The sequence below is a fragment of the Xenopus tropicalis genome, chromosome 3, assembly GCF_000004195.4.
Source record: "Xenopus tropicalis strain Nigerian chromosome 3, UCB_Xtro_10.0, whole genome shotgun sequence".
Classification (NCBI taxonomy): Eukaryota; Metazoa; Chordata; class Amphibia; order Anura; family Pipidae; genus Xenopus; species Xenopus tropicalis.
Genome location: NC_030679.2, coordinates 112,019,029 through 112,035,806, shown reverse-complemented (window position 1 = coordinate 112,035,806; position 16,778 = coordinate 112,019,029). Strand labels below are relative to the sequence as shown.

At 39.0% G+C, this 16,778-nt stretch overlaps 1 protein-coding gene across 1 annotated transcript in view; it reads right to left on the bottom strand.

Annotated features, from left to right (window-relative positions):
* Positions 1-396: 396 nt before the first annotated feature.
* The window catches only part of slco3a1 (solute carrier organic anion transporter family member 3A1), a 155,650-nt gene continuing 139,268 nt past the window's right edge, over positions 397-16,778 (bottom strand). Inside the window, exons 9-10 of the mRNA XM_002933314.5 lie at positions 10,277-10,341; positions 397-1,277 (exon numbers count right to left, since the gene is read on the bottom strand). Of these exons, the coding sequence (XP_002933360.2) occupies positions 898-1,277; positions 10,277-10,341 (445 nt within the window). The 3' untranslated portion in view covers positions 397-897. The remainder of the gene's footprint in view (positions 1,278-10,276; positions 10,342-16,778) is intronic.

Genomic DNA, 16,778 nt, shown 5'->3' with positions numbered 1-16,778 from the left:
TTCTACACTGCAAAAGACATAATCAGGGTATAGGAGAAAGAAAACATGAAATGGTATAGAAAGTCATTATCCCTAAAACCAAGCTCTTCTGGGGTGTATTCAGCAGTGAACTCTTACTTTTACTCTTTGAAACATACAGTATGTCTCATCCAATACAAATGAATGCTAACCAATGGCAGATAGCTGTGATCAACTGATTTCTTGTGTGACTATATAACCACATTACTCATTTTAAGTCAACAATGATTAAAAAGAAAAAAATACAAGAATGTGGCACACATCATTGAGAAAGGACTCCTGGCAATAAAACATATCTAGAGTATAACTCACGTTCTGGTAGTAGAGGGTTGCAGTTAAATCCAAGACACTTGCACACACACACACACACACACAAAATTAACTGTGTTGTTTCATGTTTAGGAAGCCTCTAAGTTGAGTACAGTGTATTAGATTCTGGGTTGTCATTCACAGCAAAGAGAGAGCTGATATTGGACTTGCGTTCTTAGTGTGCCATTTTCCAGAAAAAAATTGTTAGCGCTTGTACCAATCAGAATGCAGTATTGCATAATGATACTAATTTATATACTGGTAACCCGCCAGCTTTGTTTGGCTTTATATCCACTTTTCTTCAAACATCTCAGCCTATTGAGCTCTACTTTTGAAACAGTCATCGTTGTCTGGAGCATTACCATTAGCATTACCATTGCTGTTGGAAGATCAGATGTTAAAGGCCTTAGTTACAATACATTTTTGTTAGTTTGCTAGGCCATTTTGTAGCTAATTCTGAACATCAAGGGCTGTCCAGGCTAAGTCTGATAGAAGCATATAATGTCTTTTTTTCCTTTAAAAAAGGAGAAAGCTCAAATGACACTATAGAATTAGTTCAGTCACCTACTACTATAAAACAGACTCCATATTTTCACACCATTCGTGGTCTTCAAGATTATATATGAATTTTGTCCTATGAGTTTTGTTTTGGGACACAGAGTCTTTCCCCAGGTTGTCCAGGGTGAGTGTAGAGGCAAAGAACTCACTTGCACTCAGTCCACCCTCGTGGTTTTTTATGTATCTTTTATAGTTTTTCCTCAGGCATTGCCATGTTGTGGTATACAAGATGAACGCTAATGATTTCAGTGTTATTGCAATGCTAACATACAAGTATCGGTACGCCACATTGTCATACAGTGCACATGCTCCTTGTGTTCCACAAAATGTGCTCCAGAAGAGGCACGTTGAATCAATTCCTGCTCCAAAGATCAGTGGTGGAGGAATAAACCCTGAAAAACAAAAGATAATGGCTTATATAAACAAAATATAGAAAAATCCACTTTTGACAATTTCTCACATTCTTTTCTTATAAGCACTTACTTTAAAGGGCACCTAGCACCCTCAAATTGTCTGCCCCGCCAGAGGTGTTGGCTAATAGAGCTTTCAATTCAGTTGAGGGAAAAAATAGCCCCCTTAACTATCACTGGCAAAACCTCCCTCACCTCTCACTTATCGCATTGTTTTTATGTCCCTATCGCTAACCTCCTGCTGCCTCCAACTGCGCATGAGCAAGCAGGTTTGTATCGGCGGTGAGACCCGAAGAGTCTTCAGTCAGTAAGAAGATGAATAATATTTCAATTGATGAAAAATATTGAAAAAATATTTCAATTACAAAAACAGCCTTATGCATTCTGTGCTTTATTAAAGGCTTGAAGTACAAAATGCCTAAGGCTATTTTTGTTTCTGATATGTTTTTGCAAAAAATGACTCTTTTCTTACAAGCCTGTTTGTGAGATCTGTGAGTGCCTATACATTCTTTAATGTAGGGATTACCTCCTCAAGCAGTAGGTCTGGGCCATAAACTCCAAACAGCTGACCAGCCACTTTCTAACTGGTTGTTATGAGTTACTAGAGCAAAAATGGTACCTGTGATAATATTACTTCTTGAAATCTGCATTGGCAAGGGATATTAAACTAACCTGCCTTCAACTGTTTTAGACAACAGTTCCTAATATCTGCCAAGGAGACTTGAGGGGAGTGTGGACGGCTGTAGACTATAATAGCAGGAGGGTTTCATGTCTGAACATCTTGTATGCTGCACCTCCAGCATTAGCTATTACAGTGGCCATATTTGAGTTTTGGTTTCTGTACTATTCCTTTTATTGTCAGAAATGAGAAAATCTTTCAAGAACTCACAAACTTAAATGATGCCATTTTGATAGTGGAAACATGAAATTGTATGGAACTCTCCTGGGATTGTATTCCTGCCTATGAGCGAGACTATTTGCCAGTAAGTGAACATCAGCTCAGCATGGTGCCTCATATCTTTCAATCAATTGAAATCCTGCATTATTAACATATTCGCTGCTGGAGGGGCTTGCAAGAGAAAGAGGCTGAATTCCAAGAAGCCTGCGGAGTGATTGCCTTTCCAAGCACCCTGCAGGAGTACAGCTATTGTGCTGGAATGTCAATTTCAGGAGATCGTATTAGATGTGCTGTGCCTGTGGCTCAGTGCTGGAAAGCAAAAGACAGCTGGTGATACAGTTTCTTAGCCATATGTACTCTGAACTTCATATAAAGAGAGAAATCAGAAACGAAAAATCCAAATTCAGAGTCCTAATTAATGCAAAAATGGTTTCCTTTCAAAATTCTGCTCTTTCAAAGACACAGGAAGCGCAGTTTTGCCTCCGGCTAAATAACAAGCGAACAGTATATGAGCAAAGTTTCATTCTTGTAAATAAATTAAGTAAACACAACAAATCAGATGATAATCTTCTATATATTCAGAAGTGAACCAGTTGTTGTAACTGCCAAATCGTGTTGTGCTTCCTGCAGTCAGCCCTGCCAGTCTTGTTATTAGCATGATTTGGATTAAGAGGGTGCTGGTTATGAGGGAAAACATAAACGTACAGATGCTTTTAGACTGAATCTGCAGTCTTTCATCTTAGTATAGATCTACTATACTTCTTCCTATGAATCTTATTTTCTGGTTAGTTTGCTGTAAATTGCTGGTGAGACAGAACAGCGTGTCAGATACTCTGCCTTCCCAGCAAGAGTCTATTCTGTTAAATGAGTGACTCCATACTGTAAATAATACAATACAGACAATTCAGTAACAACATTATATTAACCCTGCTTTTAACATAATTAAAGAGAACTGATAGCTGTTTTACTGTATATGCAGGGTCACCTTTCTTTTCATTTTCTAGCAATGTTTTGCAAGTGGTAGATGCCTATATTGATTAGTACCAAGAAATTACTCTTGAACACAGATTCTTTCTGACAAGAAAAGGGTCATTTTAAAAAAGCTAAACTACATAGGGTTTTTATTGCTTTAAAAAAACTATGCTACTGTACTAAACTACTGTAGTGTCCCATAAAAGACGTGGAAAAGCCTGCAGAGATGTCAAACCCCCTTAAAGGAGAGAAGGCCCTTTGGACTCTTATATGACCATCAGCCCCACTGGATCTGTGCAACCTGGAGGAACAATAACATCAAGGACTGCAGCTTATCAGCCTGTATATGTGGCTTGGCTACACATGGACTATCTGTGGGGCACTCTGGGTAAATCCTGCCACTTGGTGGCGCTAACTCTTTTAAACTTATGGCTTAAAATGGCACCAATATCTTGTGCTACTTACTGATTAAAATTACTAGAAAATTCTATTCCTATTCTATTCTATTCTAAGTTCTCTTGCCTGATAAATATACCATATTATGGTGTATGGGAAAAAAGGCCTGTTACAATATATTACATATTTTTTATGTTTCCATGTTCTTCAGCCTGCTCCGGGGAAGCATCAGCTAAATTATCATCCCCTTCCAACACGGATTCTGTATATATGTCCCTACCACCTGCTGGCGGCTCTGCGCTCACTCAGCAGCATGGCCAGATTTGATGAGCTTATCAAGCCTTTCCTGTCGTTCCATTTCATATTTCTTAACCCCCCCTTTTTGTGTCTTTTGACCTAATTAGCTTAGAAATAGTCTGTTGGTCTCATTATGAATATATAACATTTTTCATAAAAGATCAGTAAATGTAGAGATTAAAGCTTTGCATGATCCACACTGTGGGGGTTTTCACCAAGGTCATGCAATATTGCCAACCCATTTAATTATCTTAAATAACAGCCCATTAGGTCAATAACTTGAAAGTTTTAAATGTAATTTGGTATACAGTGATCCTGTATCAGAAAATTACGAACCAGGCCTTTGTATGGAGAGACCCTGCTCTTGCTTCTAACTTGTCTTCTTCCAGAAAATAATTGTTTCCTCTAAACATATAGGGCTGGATGTCATAAAAGACGCATTTGCTTCTTGCTGCCTCAGCAATGCCTTGGGGAAGTATTTGTCAAGATTTATAGCTAATAAACCCATGCTGATTAGCACTAATAATTTTTCAGTATGATCCTTGTCTGGCAAATGAGGGTGTTCATTCATAATTTCATATTTACTTTACATAAAGCCATTAATGTAATTGTAATGGCTATTAAAGAAATGGATACATATTTCATCTTTGGTTAAAAGCAATACAAAAGGGCCTAAAGTCTGCATAACTGTTTGTACCATTACATTATCATATCGGCTTGCAGAAATAAATCTGAACATTATTGCTCTTTTATAGTTTGTGAGAACATCACTGACACTGGATGGAAAAACCTGCAACGCTGAAATGAAACTTCTAAATGTGTTACCATAAATACTAATAAATGTGTTCTGTATTCATCCCTTTATACAAACGTCAGGTTTGTGAAATCTACATCTTTTGGCTGGACATTTATTACAAGGGGATGTAAACCCCCAATGCCCTCCATGTGTATCAGATGTAAAGAAGCAGAATCACAGAAGTTTTTAAGGCATTGTGGGAATTGGAAGCTTGGAGGGAAGCTGTCTACTGCTACATTGTTTCAATGCTTTATGTTGATTATGACAAAGATAAGTGCTGGAGGACCCACAACCTATTGCTTTGTAGTCGTTTGCAGTCCCCTCTGCCAAGGGGCATCATTACATGTGATAAACCTTTTATATCAGAAAACCGCATTAAATTATCTGCTGCCATAGGCGAAAATGGGTCTACTAAAGAGAGTAATAATGTATACCTTCTTTTCTTGACAGTTGCATTACCTCTCCCGACCTGATAGCTAAACATCCCCAAAAGGAATAAAGTTAAATGATATAAAGCATTTTTTCCAGCCAAGCTTCAGTGATTCTTTCTTTTTCTACTTTAATCCACTTGAGATTTTGATAGGAGATTCTCCCGGTTGGAGAAAACAGTGAGTGAGGCTTAGAAACCCTAATGTAAATATAACTATCTCATGCTACATCACCTTACTCTTATAGATAGGAAGTGCCCTGATGTCTTATGTTACTGGCTTGTGGTGACTGGTTGGCCTCCAATCAGGAGCTGAACATGGCAATTTAAATTTAATTAATCCCAAAGTAATATTAAGTAGAACCATGGAGAAGAAGTGGGGAAGCCACGCAAAGGTGATGGACAATTTAGGGCTATTATTCATAGCTCGGGTGACTACTAATTGCCCCCACTGCTCAGTGTTGCAAAACTGCCCGCCCCTGAGATACTAAAAATTGAGGGAATCAAAGCTCATGAAATTGCCCCTCCAGCTGTTGCCCTAGGGGAAAATGTGAGAAATACGCTACATAGAAAGAAGCAGTGAACTCATCTGTGTATAAACAAACTATGAGTGCAGATCAGCAACAAAATTATCAGAAGTTCAGGGGAATATTTCTAAAGCCGTGTAAAACATTTTATGATATAAAAAAAAGAGTTCATGTAAAATACATATCATGCCTTAGTTCACTGTAGTCAATGTGGCAAACTGAACTTGAATTTTATGGCTTTAAAATCTTGTGTAAAATTCTTTTACGTCAGATTTGTCAATTTGCTACAAACTAAAAAAAAAAAATCATTACACAGCATTATAAATGTATATAAAATAAATAGATACAAGTATGAGATCTGTCATCTGGAAACTCGGTAAAGCTCCAAATTACAGAAAGACTGCTCCCATAGACCCCATTTTAATCACGCAATTCACATTTTTAAAAATGATTTCCTTTTTCTCTGTAATAATAAAACAGTACATTGTACTAGGTCCCAACCAAGATATAATTAATCCTTATTGGAGGCAAAACAATCCTACTGGGTTCATTGAATGTTCAAATAACTTTTTTTAGCAGGCTTAAGGTGCAGACTTTAGATATGGAGATCTAAATTACTGAAAGACCCCTTATCCGGAAAGCCCTAGATCCCGATCATTCTGTATAACAGGCTCCATACTTGTACTGAGTATGCTGCACACTGTGTTTTTAAAGGAGAAGTTCAACTTAAAAATGCATCTTGTTATGATACAGAGAGTGGAAATATAGAACATTATGCAATTCATCATGTATTTTTTGTTTTAGAATTATTTGCATTTTTTGTTGTGCATCTGTCACGCTTGAAGAGTTATTTTTCTTACAGCTTGGTTACTCACAAAGAGTCTTTAGCAACATCGGCTAAACACATGAAGATACCTTCCCCCAAATAGCAACTAGAAATATCTTAAGGTGGCCACACACGTGGCGATTTTCGATCTTTTGTGCTACCAGGTCGTCCGAAAGATCGTTCCAATCCGCCACTAATGTTCAGGGCTGAAACGTCAGATATGGAGGCAGAAACAATAGGATTTCTACCTCCTTCTGCCGATTCAGCCCTGAAGGCAGATTTTGCTCAGGTGACTTCTATGGCACCGGATCAAAATCAGCAGCGATATCAGCAGCCGATATCCAATATCAGCAGCCTCCAACTTGCCATATGATATTATTGGTGCGTGTATGGCCAGCTTTAGACTGAGTGAGAAGCTAGCAAGTAGAAATCCATTGACTTCTTGATTTGATCAGGGAGAGGGATTATGTGGGGGTATCCCAGGCACTACACTATGGGGCACATTTACTAACCCACGAACGGGCCGAATGCGTCCGATTGCGTTTTTTTCGTAATGATCGGTATTTTGCGATTTTTCGGAAAATTGTCTCGACTTTTTCGTAGCCATTCCGAAAGTTGCACAAAATCTGGCGATTTTTTCGTAGCGTTAAAATTTGCACGAAAAGTCGCGCCTTTTTCGTAGCCATTCCGAAAGTTGCGCAAAATGTTGCGATTTTTTCGTAGCGTTAAAAAGTTGCGCCTTTTTCGCAGCTTTCGCGCCGAGTACGAAACATTCGGATTCATTCAAGCTTCAGTATGGTGACTTTTCTTGGGCCAGGTTGGAGCTGCAGGGTGCCATTGAGTCCTATGGGAGACTTTCCTTGGGCCAGGTTGGAGCTGCAGGGTGCCATTGAGTCCTATGGGAGACTTTCCTTGGGCCAGGTTGGAGCTGCAGAGTGCCATTGAGCCCTATGGGAGACTTTCCTTGGGCCGGGTTGGAGCTGCAGAGTGCCATTCAGCCCTATGGGAGACTTTCCTTGGGCCGGGTTGGAGCTGCAGAGTGCCATTGAGCCCTATGGGAGACTTTCCTTGGGCCAGGTTGGAGCTGCAGAGTGCCATTGAGCCCTATGGGAGACTTTCCTTGGGCCAGGTTGGAGCTGCAGAGTGCCATTGAGCCCTATGGGAGACTTTCCTTGGGCCAGGTTGGAGCTGCAGAGTGCCATTGAGCCCTATGGGAGACTTTCCTTGGGCCAGGTTGGAGCTGCAGGGTGCCATTGAGTCCTATGGGAGGCTTCCAAAATCATGCTAAGTCTGAAAGTTTCGCCCGCCACTAACGAGCGCTCAATACGAAAAAGTCGCGACAAGATACGAGCGAATCGTAATGGCTACGAAAAACTTGCGTTTTTTCGCGCAAGTCGTAATGGCTACGAAAAACTCGTGTTTTTTCGCGCAAATCGTATTGGTAACGAAAAAGTAAAAGTAGCGTCAATTTCCGAAAAGTCGTAAAGGCGCCGAAAAAAATCACAAAAAATACGAAAAAGTCGCAAAATTTTCGTTTTCCAATCGGAATTTTTCCAATCGAATTCGTGTCTTAGTAAATCAGCCCCAATGAGTGGTCTGAAGGTAAATGAAAGGGTGGAGGGAGCAGACAGTGTGGCCTAGCAAATTGAAGAGAATGTTGAATGGTTTGTTTTTTTTAACTTTCACTGGACCACACTCTATATTTTTCCAATGACGCTAATTAAAACACAAATACAATAAAATGACTGGAACAAAAAACAAAATAAATCCTAGCTGTGAAACTGATTTACAAACCATGCAGTATAGTCTGGCTGTATTTTTATAGGTATACATTTTGGGTGCTGAAGTTTTCCTTTAAGCTAGAAAATTGGCTGAATGGAAAAGTCATAATGAAGCTCAAAACTAGCTTGGGAATTTCTATACCCAATATCAGCGCCAGAAAAATACTTAATAACTATCCAAATGTGTGTGTTTTCTAGATAGGAATCATCTATCTGATCCCAACAGTTGGTGTTTTGCAAACATTAAAAGCCATTCAATCCCCTGTACCAGCAATTTCACACTTAACAAAAAAGAAATAAATATATAGCTATAAACCTCCTAACTGAGTCATCCAAAAAAATGCTTCTATTCCACAGCTCTCGCTAGCTGAACACTCTAACACGTCTGCCTTGACCTTGAGAACAAAAATGGCAGATCAAGAGAATAAACAAATGATATTCAAGATGGATTTGTGAATTCAGGGATACGTGCCATTAAACTTCCCAAGGCCCAGTAGGTAAGCTAATGGTACCACCTTCTAATGAATTTGTAGAAATGTCACTTGCAAAACACAAAGACAGGACATGTTTTATTGTCAGTTTAAAATGGTGTTAGTGCTATGAAAAAAAACATATGACAAAAGGAGAGAACAGTACATGAAATGCAGCAGGAGCAGAACCATTTCAGATACATTATCTATGGGAATAAAAGGCAGGCTCTCTAAAAACAAACAGTACAACCTTTGTTTCTAGAATTTGCTTTACGTTTATCACATAAAAATTGCCTCCCCCACCAGAGTTGTTGGCTAAGAAAGCCTGACTCCAGATGGGGAACCAATAGAATCCCTTTAAAGGAAATACCACTAGTGAGCACTCTGTCCCCTGCACTGGCGGCCATATTGGGGCACACACATGCACACAGTAATGGAGTGCCCCAAGTCGCCCATTATGCACATACGCGTGATGAGGATCAGTGGACCCGTCAGTTCACCCGAATGTTCATAATGAGTGCGCCGCTGCAATTGCTCATTATGTACCTCTAGAAGCTCCATCCCCATGAGGGAATTTTTGATTCAGTGCAAGATCCAGTGGAGGAAACATTTTTATGTCATAGGTGTACTTTAAAGGAGACATATAGTATAAATGAATAATCTTGAAGGCAATTATGAATAATATGTGGTGCTGGTTTCACTTTGGTTAATAATATCTGTAAAAATGGCCCCTTTATTGGAGCTCACTATAGATCCTACCAGGTCCCAGTCTATGTTTCAAATGAGGGGTGGGTGTGCCCTTACGGTCCCTGCCAGAAGCACAGTAGGAGGGGGATAGCCAATCATAGCAAAGCAAAGCACAAGCAAGGACAGGCTTCAGTTCCCTATCAGGTCAGCCTAGCTGCTGATTGGTTCCTATCGTACAGCTGAGTGCTGCAGGGCCCCCTAAACAGCCTGGAAAAGGAAGCAGCAGGAAGTGGCACAGATGGGTGGGACTAGTGGGGGTTTTGGAGAAATTTTAAATAAATCAGCCCGAAACACTACCACATTCCTTCTGTATATCTAGATGAGTACAATTTATTGACACGCTATTGTTTTTCACACAAAATGTCCCCTTTAAGTACTCTCCATATTACAGGTTCCTTAGCTTCCTCTAGACTCCTCCACTTGCCACTTATTGTGATCATTTGGCTTTTATCCAAGCTCTACTTAGTGCTTTTTGTTACATATAGGGGTAGCGTCTGAGTTACTATGAGCAGAGAATGTTTATGTTTTTTCCACAAAAATGAAGGCACCAATGCACCTTTTACAATTAGTTGTGCCCAGTGCTAGGCATAATAAGAATACTTTTACATAAAGGAGGCAGAATGAAGTAGACATTTAATCAAAATAATAATAACATAATGGCAAATATTATAAATCATTATCCCACCACTAACATAATCATTTACCATTAAGTATTGTTCTTGTGTGCAGTTTTTTTTTGTTTGCAGTAAATTATTTGTGATTAGCTTTTTTATAAGTCAATTATGGACCATCCTGAGCTACACAAAGTAATTCATATACTACCAGCTGAGGAAGATTGACTTACCTATCAAACGGAGAAGAAGGAATAGAACCCCCAGGGCATATGACTTCAGTTCAGGACTTACTGCCCTGTAAAAAGAAAAATGAGGTTGTGAGATAAAGACCAAGGGCTTGGGGGAGAGAGAAATTGGATGAAGGAGAGTATAAGGAAAAAATATGGCATAGAGAGATAAAAATCTCTTATAATGTTGCAGACATGAATGCCTTTTGGAGGAGCTTTAATATTACTCTCAAGGTCAACAGTGTATGTATGTGTATAGATGCAGTATATATATGTGCGTGGGTGTGTGTGCTATATATGCATGCAGGTTTATAAACATGTGCTGAGATTCATTTGTAGGGGTTGAAATAGATGAATTGTTGTCTTTATTCAACCCAAATTAACTATGTCTCTATGTAAAAAGAATGGATATGGAAGGGAGATGCAGTCATACACTGATTGCTATCACATCACCTTAATTAATGGGCCCTTCAGCCACACTTTGCTGCCAATCAGGGTGGGGCTGTAACCTCTTCAGAAATCATTATTGGGTTTTTAGCTGTGGCCGCCTTGTGTCTGAGAAATAATTATGCCTGGAGCTGCATAATAACGTCTGGAATTTAGTAGCATTGTAGCATTGTTAACACCAGATAATGGTGTCACTGGGAAAAAAAAAGTCATACATTATGTTTGGGGGTTGAGGAACGTCTGCATTGTTTTCTTATACTGAACTGGTGAGAAAACTGTTTATCGACATACATTACTGAGCCCTAGTAAGGTGCTTAGAATAATGAAAGGAATTATCCAGCTCAAGCTGAATCTAAATGCCTAGCCCTACTGCAAGGTCCTTAGTATGAGTTTCTGAAGGAGAATTCACATCAGATGCTTGGGTTAAAAATTGGGTTATAAATTACATTTATCAAAGCCACACCCTTAGCTGCCCATCAGTGCTAAGGCCTCTGACTGCCAATGATACAGTTGACGGTAAATGGAAATATGATGGCAGAGGTGGAAATAAAGTTATTAGATACATCTAATATAATAATTATAACAGTGATGCATGGGCTTACAGTCTGGACGAGTTGAAGTTGACATGAAATTGATAAAGTGCCACAGAGAAAAAGGTCTACAGCGCCAGCTACTGCCATACACAGAGCATTCCCATTAGTCTGAATGGGAAGTATATATTTAAAAAGTAACAATAAAGTTTATGTTAAATTAAGGGGTGTTGCACAGTATAATACTGTTTGATCCCTGAACCATTGCATGATTGAACGTTACACCCACCTCCATGCCCCAATACAACACAACATGATTTTTTTATATTTTAAATCTGCTTTTAACCTGAATTCCATAAAGAAATAATAACCCCCCCCCCCCAAAAAAAAATGTTGCATTTAAATTTGATTGGAATCCCACTGTTCCTTACTTGTAAACTAAGAAGAGTGGATGTATCGCCAGGGATTCTGGCTTAACTGAGCCACAATATGGGTGTTTTTTTTTATTTTTAAAGCGTTATTTGTTTCTTCAACTGGAGCTTGAAGCTTTAAGTTTAGTATTTCTGTCACAGATCTAATAAACCACAATATGATGAATGTATGTATAATGTCACAAAGCGAAATCTACTCAATAATCTCTACGATAAAGATGCAAGATAAGTAGCATTGCTCCGATAAGCACTTACTGGTGAATTCCCTCGCTTCTGTTATCAGGTTTCTGGCTATCTACTATGGACACCATCTACTTTAGAGGACTAAGGGGGGTGCAGTGGGAGTTTATGGAGGGTTTAGATCTGTAGATCCTTTCATATTTTACATATGCAAACACATCTAATGCAGTACGATGCTTCTAAAACCCTGAAATCCTGCATTAAACTCCCTTCAGTGCTGCCATTTCCATCATATAACACAGCATGTGGTTTGGGGAAATGTCAGCAAGAGGAAGCAGAGGATGTGCCTAATGTTTTACATTCTGCTGGTTTCTCCCGCAACAATTGTGCTTTGTCCTGCTACAAATCTCCTCTATTTTTAGCTAAGCAATGTAATTTCTTTCCACAACTATAAACCACAAATACCTTGCTGTGATTATTCCTTGTTTGCTACCAGCTGTTTGTGACACTGCTGCAAGCTAAACCCTAGCAGAATGTATTAAAAATATTTCTCTTTTCTTATGATACATCCACAGTACCTCCTTAAAAGTGCATTATACTGCCCTTTTAGCTAGGGGTGGGGAAGGATTGGCAATCAAGACTTATGTCACACAACCTGGCAGAAAATATCACAGTGTAGTGTGCCTGTGGGTTCTATAAACTAGTAAACCAAAAATATTGGCACCATTGCATTTTTTCTCTAAAATTAATTGATCAACTGGAAAATACATTTTGAAGTTGAGAAAATCAGGTCTGCACAATTTCTTGTTTCACTAATACGAGTACATGTTCTCTATTCAGAACTTTAAATATCCTTTCAAAAAATGAATGACAAAAGTATTGACAAACAAATAAATTAGGTTGAGGAGACTGCCTCATACAGACAAAAGCAAACAAAAGGAATTCTGGGAGTGAATTCCAAACTCTTAAAAAAATCCCATTTACATGGGTTTATCCTATAGGCTACAGCTCACCCACTGGGTTTGAAGCTGAAGCCAGGATAATAGCTGATCAGATTCCCAAAAGTATTGACACAAACTTAACATTTAGGGGCCCATTTACTAAGCAATTTTGAGATAATTTCGTATTTTTTCCAACTTTTTTCTAACTTATAGAACATTTCGAAATGTATGCGAAAAGTTTTTGTCGTGGTTTTCATTAAATTTACGCAAAAAAACATATTTTACGCAAAGAATACAAACATTTCGGAATTCGTTAATGCTTTGGTTACACTTTCCTTGGGGCTATCTTTTTGCAAGGTTTGATCTGAGTACCATTGAGTCCTATGGAAGGCGTCCAAAGCTAGACATGGAAGGCATCATGGTTACTTCGAAGCCCAGAAAAAAAATCGTATCTTTGTAAATGTGCCCCTTAGTAGGACACAATTTGGAAAGAAGAGCTGAAGTCAAGCCTTAAATGAGTTCTACATCTCTCTACTGACTCTTCTAACACAGACTACTCCAGTTCTCTCAGATTTAAAACATGCCTTCTCACAGCTGCAGTTTTCGGGTCTCTTGTTTAATGAAATTTAGATCTTGTCTCAGTGATAGATACCTCCAGTATTTAAACTCCAAAATTCCTTGGTATTCTCGGATTCAAGGGGCAGAAAAAGACATCACAGAATCTTCTTCAAGTGTGACTGTAGGGATGGTGTTTGTTTCTTTGAAGACTTTGATTTTTCCCCTATGCAAAGAGATGTGTACAGGACATTCACCTAAAAGAAGTGTGGCTTGCTCTGGTGTATTTAGCAAACTTCATTTGGGTTTTTATGTCTTCTTGGGTGTACTAGCATAGAGCCCCCTTTCATTCAGCCAGTGATGGATGGAGTAAGTTGAAGCAGTAGCACCTTATTTTTGAACATATGCTAGTCTGTCAGTTGAACAAGGTTCCTTTACTACAATTCAAACAATGTTTGATCAATTTTTGTTCTTGTGTCCACATCCAGGGAGCTTGGCTACAGTGCTATGGGCCCCTACTTAAAAACATGGCACGCAGCAGAACTGATGATGAAGATGTCGCCTTGAGATTGTCCATGATTTCTTACAACTTTCTGTCTCACCTCCTCAGCCAGTTCTCTGCTTTTGTCTTTCCTTTCTGCTCAGTGTGATGCACACACTCAATTCTAACTGGCTGGATGTGTGTTTGTTATACCGCAGGGACCGGCAACTCATCACCAGTGAATATACTAACAAATTAAAAAAAATCTGCTTGCAAAACCAAATCTTTTTTTACAGCTTTAAAAATTGGCATTCCTTTTGTTCCTCTCATTTTAGGATTTATGTTTTGAAAAAGATTTATTAATTATTTTATATTTACATATGTGAATTGCTTAGCATTGCTACTTTCAACATTTTTTTTTTGTGGTGCATTATTTGAAAAAAAGTGTAAAAGTACCTATATTTTTGGCTGTAACTGTTACTATAATAGGATCCAACATAATAGCTGCCTTTACAAAATGAAACTATTTGCTGAACTACACTGTGCAGTGTAAACTGAACATATATAAGTCTCTTATTGGCCGAATTAAATGTTTTCAAATATTTAATGCAGTGCAGATTTAGCGTTTATGAATGATACAGAATACATGGGGAATATAATGTATGTTATCAGGAGATACACATATAGTTACATGTATCAAAAGTGACTTGGGCAAATTTGTAAAGGGTCAGTTAACCAGAAACATGTAGAATATAATGTTGGATACCCAATTTAATTCTTACTGTAGCCTCGAGCCAATTTGCGCCCCCCCCTTAAAATATATCCTAAAACAAGGATTACATTATAACCTTCTCTAAGATGTAACCTTTTATTCCTATCTAATGATAAGACAGGAAATTAAAATCTATTTTCTTAGATAGGTTTCTGTCACTCAAAGTCTTTCTCCAATATACATGATAAACATTTCTAACAGCAAGGTACATGATCCTCCATCACCCTTATATATCTGGAAATTGCAAAGTATTGTGAATTTGGTAAGTGCAGCAATAATAATAATAACAGCAGCTATATAATACGACATGGCCTGCAGCGAATCAAATAGAAGCCATTGAAATCCTGAGTGAAATGTCAGCATGGAAGAGCTTTGAAGCACTGACAAGGCTTTGTCATTGCAAATCTCTATTGAATCAGCCCAGCTAACGTGGTCTGAAATATCGTGTGGGCAGGTATACACCATCCTTCATAAGAGGAGATTTGCAGAAGCTTACAGCATGAATGGGGAATATGTCAGCCCACAACGCCCATGTAATCATCTTTCTTCCCCTGGGACTTGGAAACAAATCAGTCTAGACTTTAGTTAATGATACTGGGCTGCCATTATGCAGCAAGTCACTAGGTATCAGCGCTAACTATTTCACTGCCAGAATCTGAATGGAAGGGTGTAGGTTGTGAATCTGTCTGGGTTTTAGAAGCATAAACTTAAAGCAGTTGTTTCTGCTAAATACTCAATGTTAATGTAATAATGTTGACATAATGCAAGGGATTCCTGCTTGCTTTTTGTTCCCCATGCCTCCTGTGTTATGTTCATCCAATCACCACTGGAGGCATTAATCACATTTTGTCTGGATAAGAACAGCTTTATAACTGCCATTCTGATGTTATCAACAACATATTGCTGGTAGGCAGGACTGACATTGTAGAATCCTCTTGAATTTGTAATTAAGGTTGGGCCATCTACTTTGGAGGGCTAGGGAATGCAATGGCATACATTCCAACATTTCAAAATCATAGGCAGCAGCAATTCAGTTGTAAGGGGGGAACCAAAAACTTAATGCATGAGAAGTACTACACTGCCATGTCATGTATGTACAAGTAAAAGCTGATGTTTTGGTTTTTAAACAAGCCCCTTTGAAAAACCCCATTACCCCGCACCTTGCCTACCCCTTGGAATGGACCAAAGCCAGGAAAAATGGTAAAAGAGAAGTATCATGTGGTCAGGCTCTGTAGCTGAATAGGGTTAGCAGCCTTTTTACTCTTCCAAATACCTTTATTATCACAATGCAGGTAACAGCAACATTTTGAGCCTAATTAACTCTTTATCAAGCTTTTTTACTCTTCTCATAGATGTTTTTTAGAGTATTAGTATGTCTGTAAGTGAGGCAGCGTTCTCTTTCTAACAAAGCACAAATACTACTGCAGTGTAAAAGGCAGGACCTTCTGACCTTATATTGTGGTATATTTATGCTTGCTTCTTTGTTTGTAATTAGTCTGTGTTTGTCCTTCTATTTTTATTTTCCCCAAGTTCACTTTGGGGTGATAGAGTCGGAGGGCTCTGTCCTATACCTGTCTTGTATAGGTAAAGATGGGACACCAGTCTTTAAGTTTCTGCTTAACGTAAAGGGATTCTGTTATGGTTTTTAATGTTGTAGTTTTTATTACTTAATAACTCTGTGTTCATTGCAAATTCATTCTACCATATATTCTTATACCGACAAATACGTTTTTTTATTAGATGGTATGAGGCAGTCACTTCAGGTCATTGTGCCTGGGCCTTGGGTGCTTTACTGTTAAGAGCTCTGGCACACGGGGAGATTAGTCGCCGATGGGATGGCAGGGGAAGGCAACTCGGGGAGATTAGTCGCCCGCGAACAGGGAGTTTTGCCGCGGGCGACTAATCTCCCCGTGTGCCAGAGCCCTAAGTGCTATTCTCATATTTGGAGCAGGGGAATATTTTTTAGCAATGCAGGTGTCAGGTAGCTGTTATCTTGCTACCTTCCCATTGTTCTGTGATTGGCTGCTGGGGGAGAAAGGGAGGGGGGTGGCACCTATACAACTTGCAGTGCAGCAGTAAAGCATGACTGAAGTTTATCAGAGCACAAGCCACATGGGGGCACCTGAAAAACTGAAACTATGTATGGCCACCTTGAGAACATATGGCCA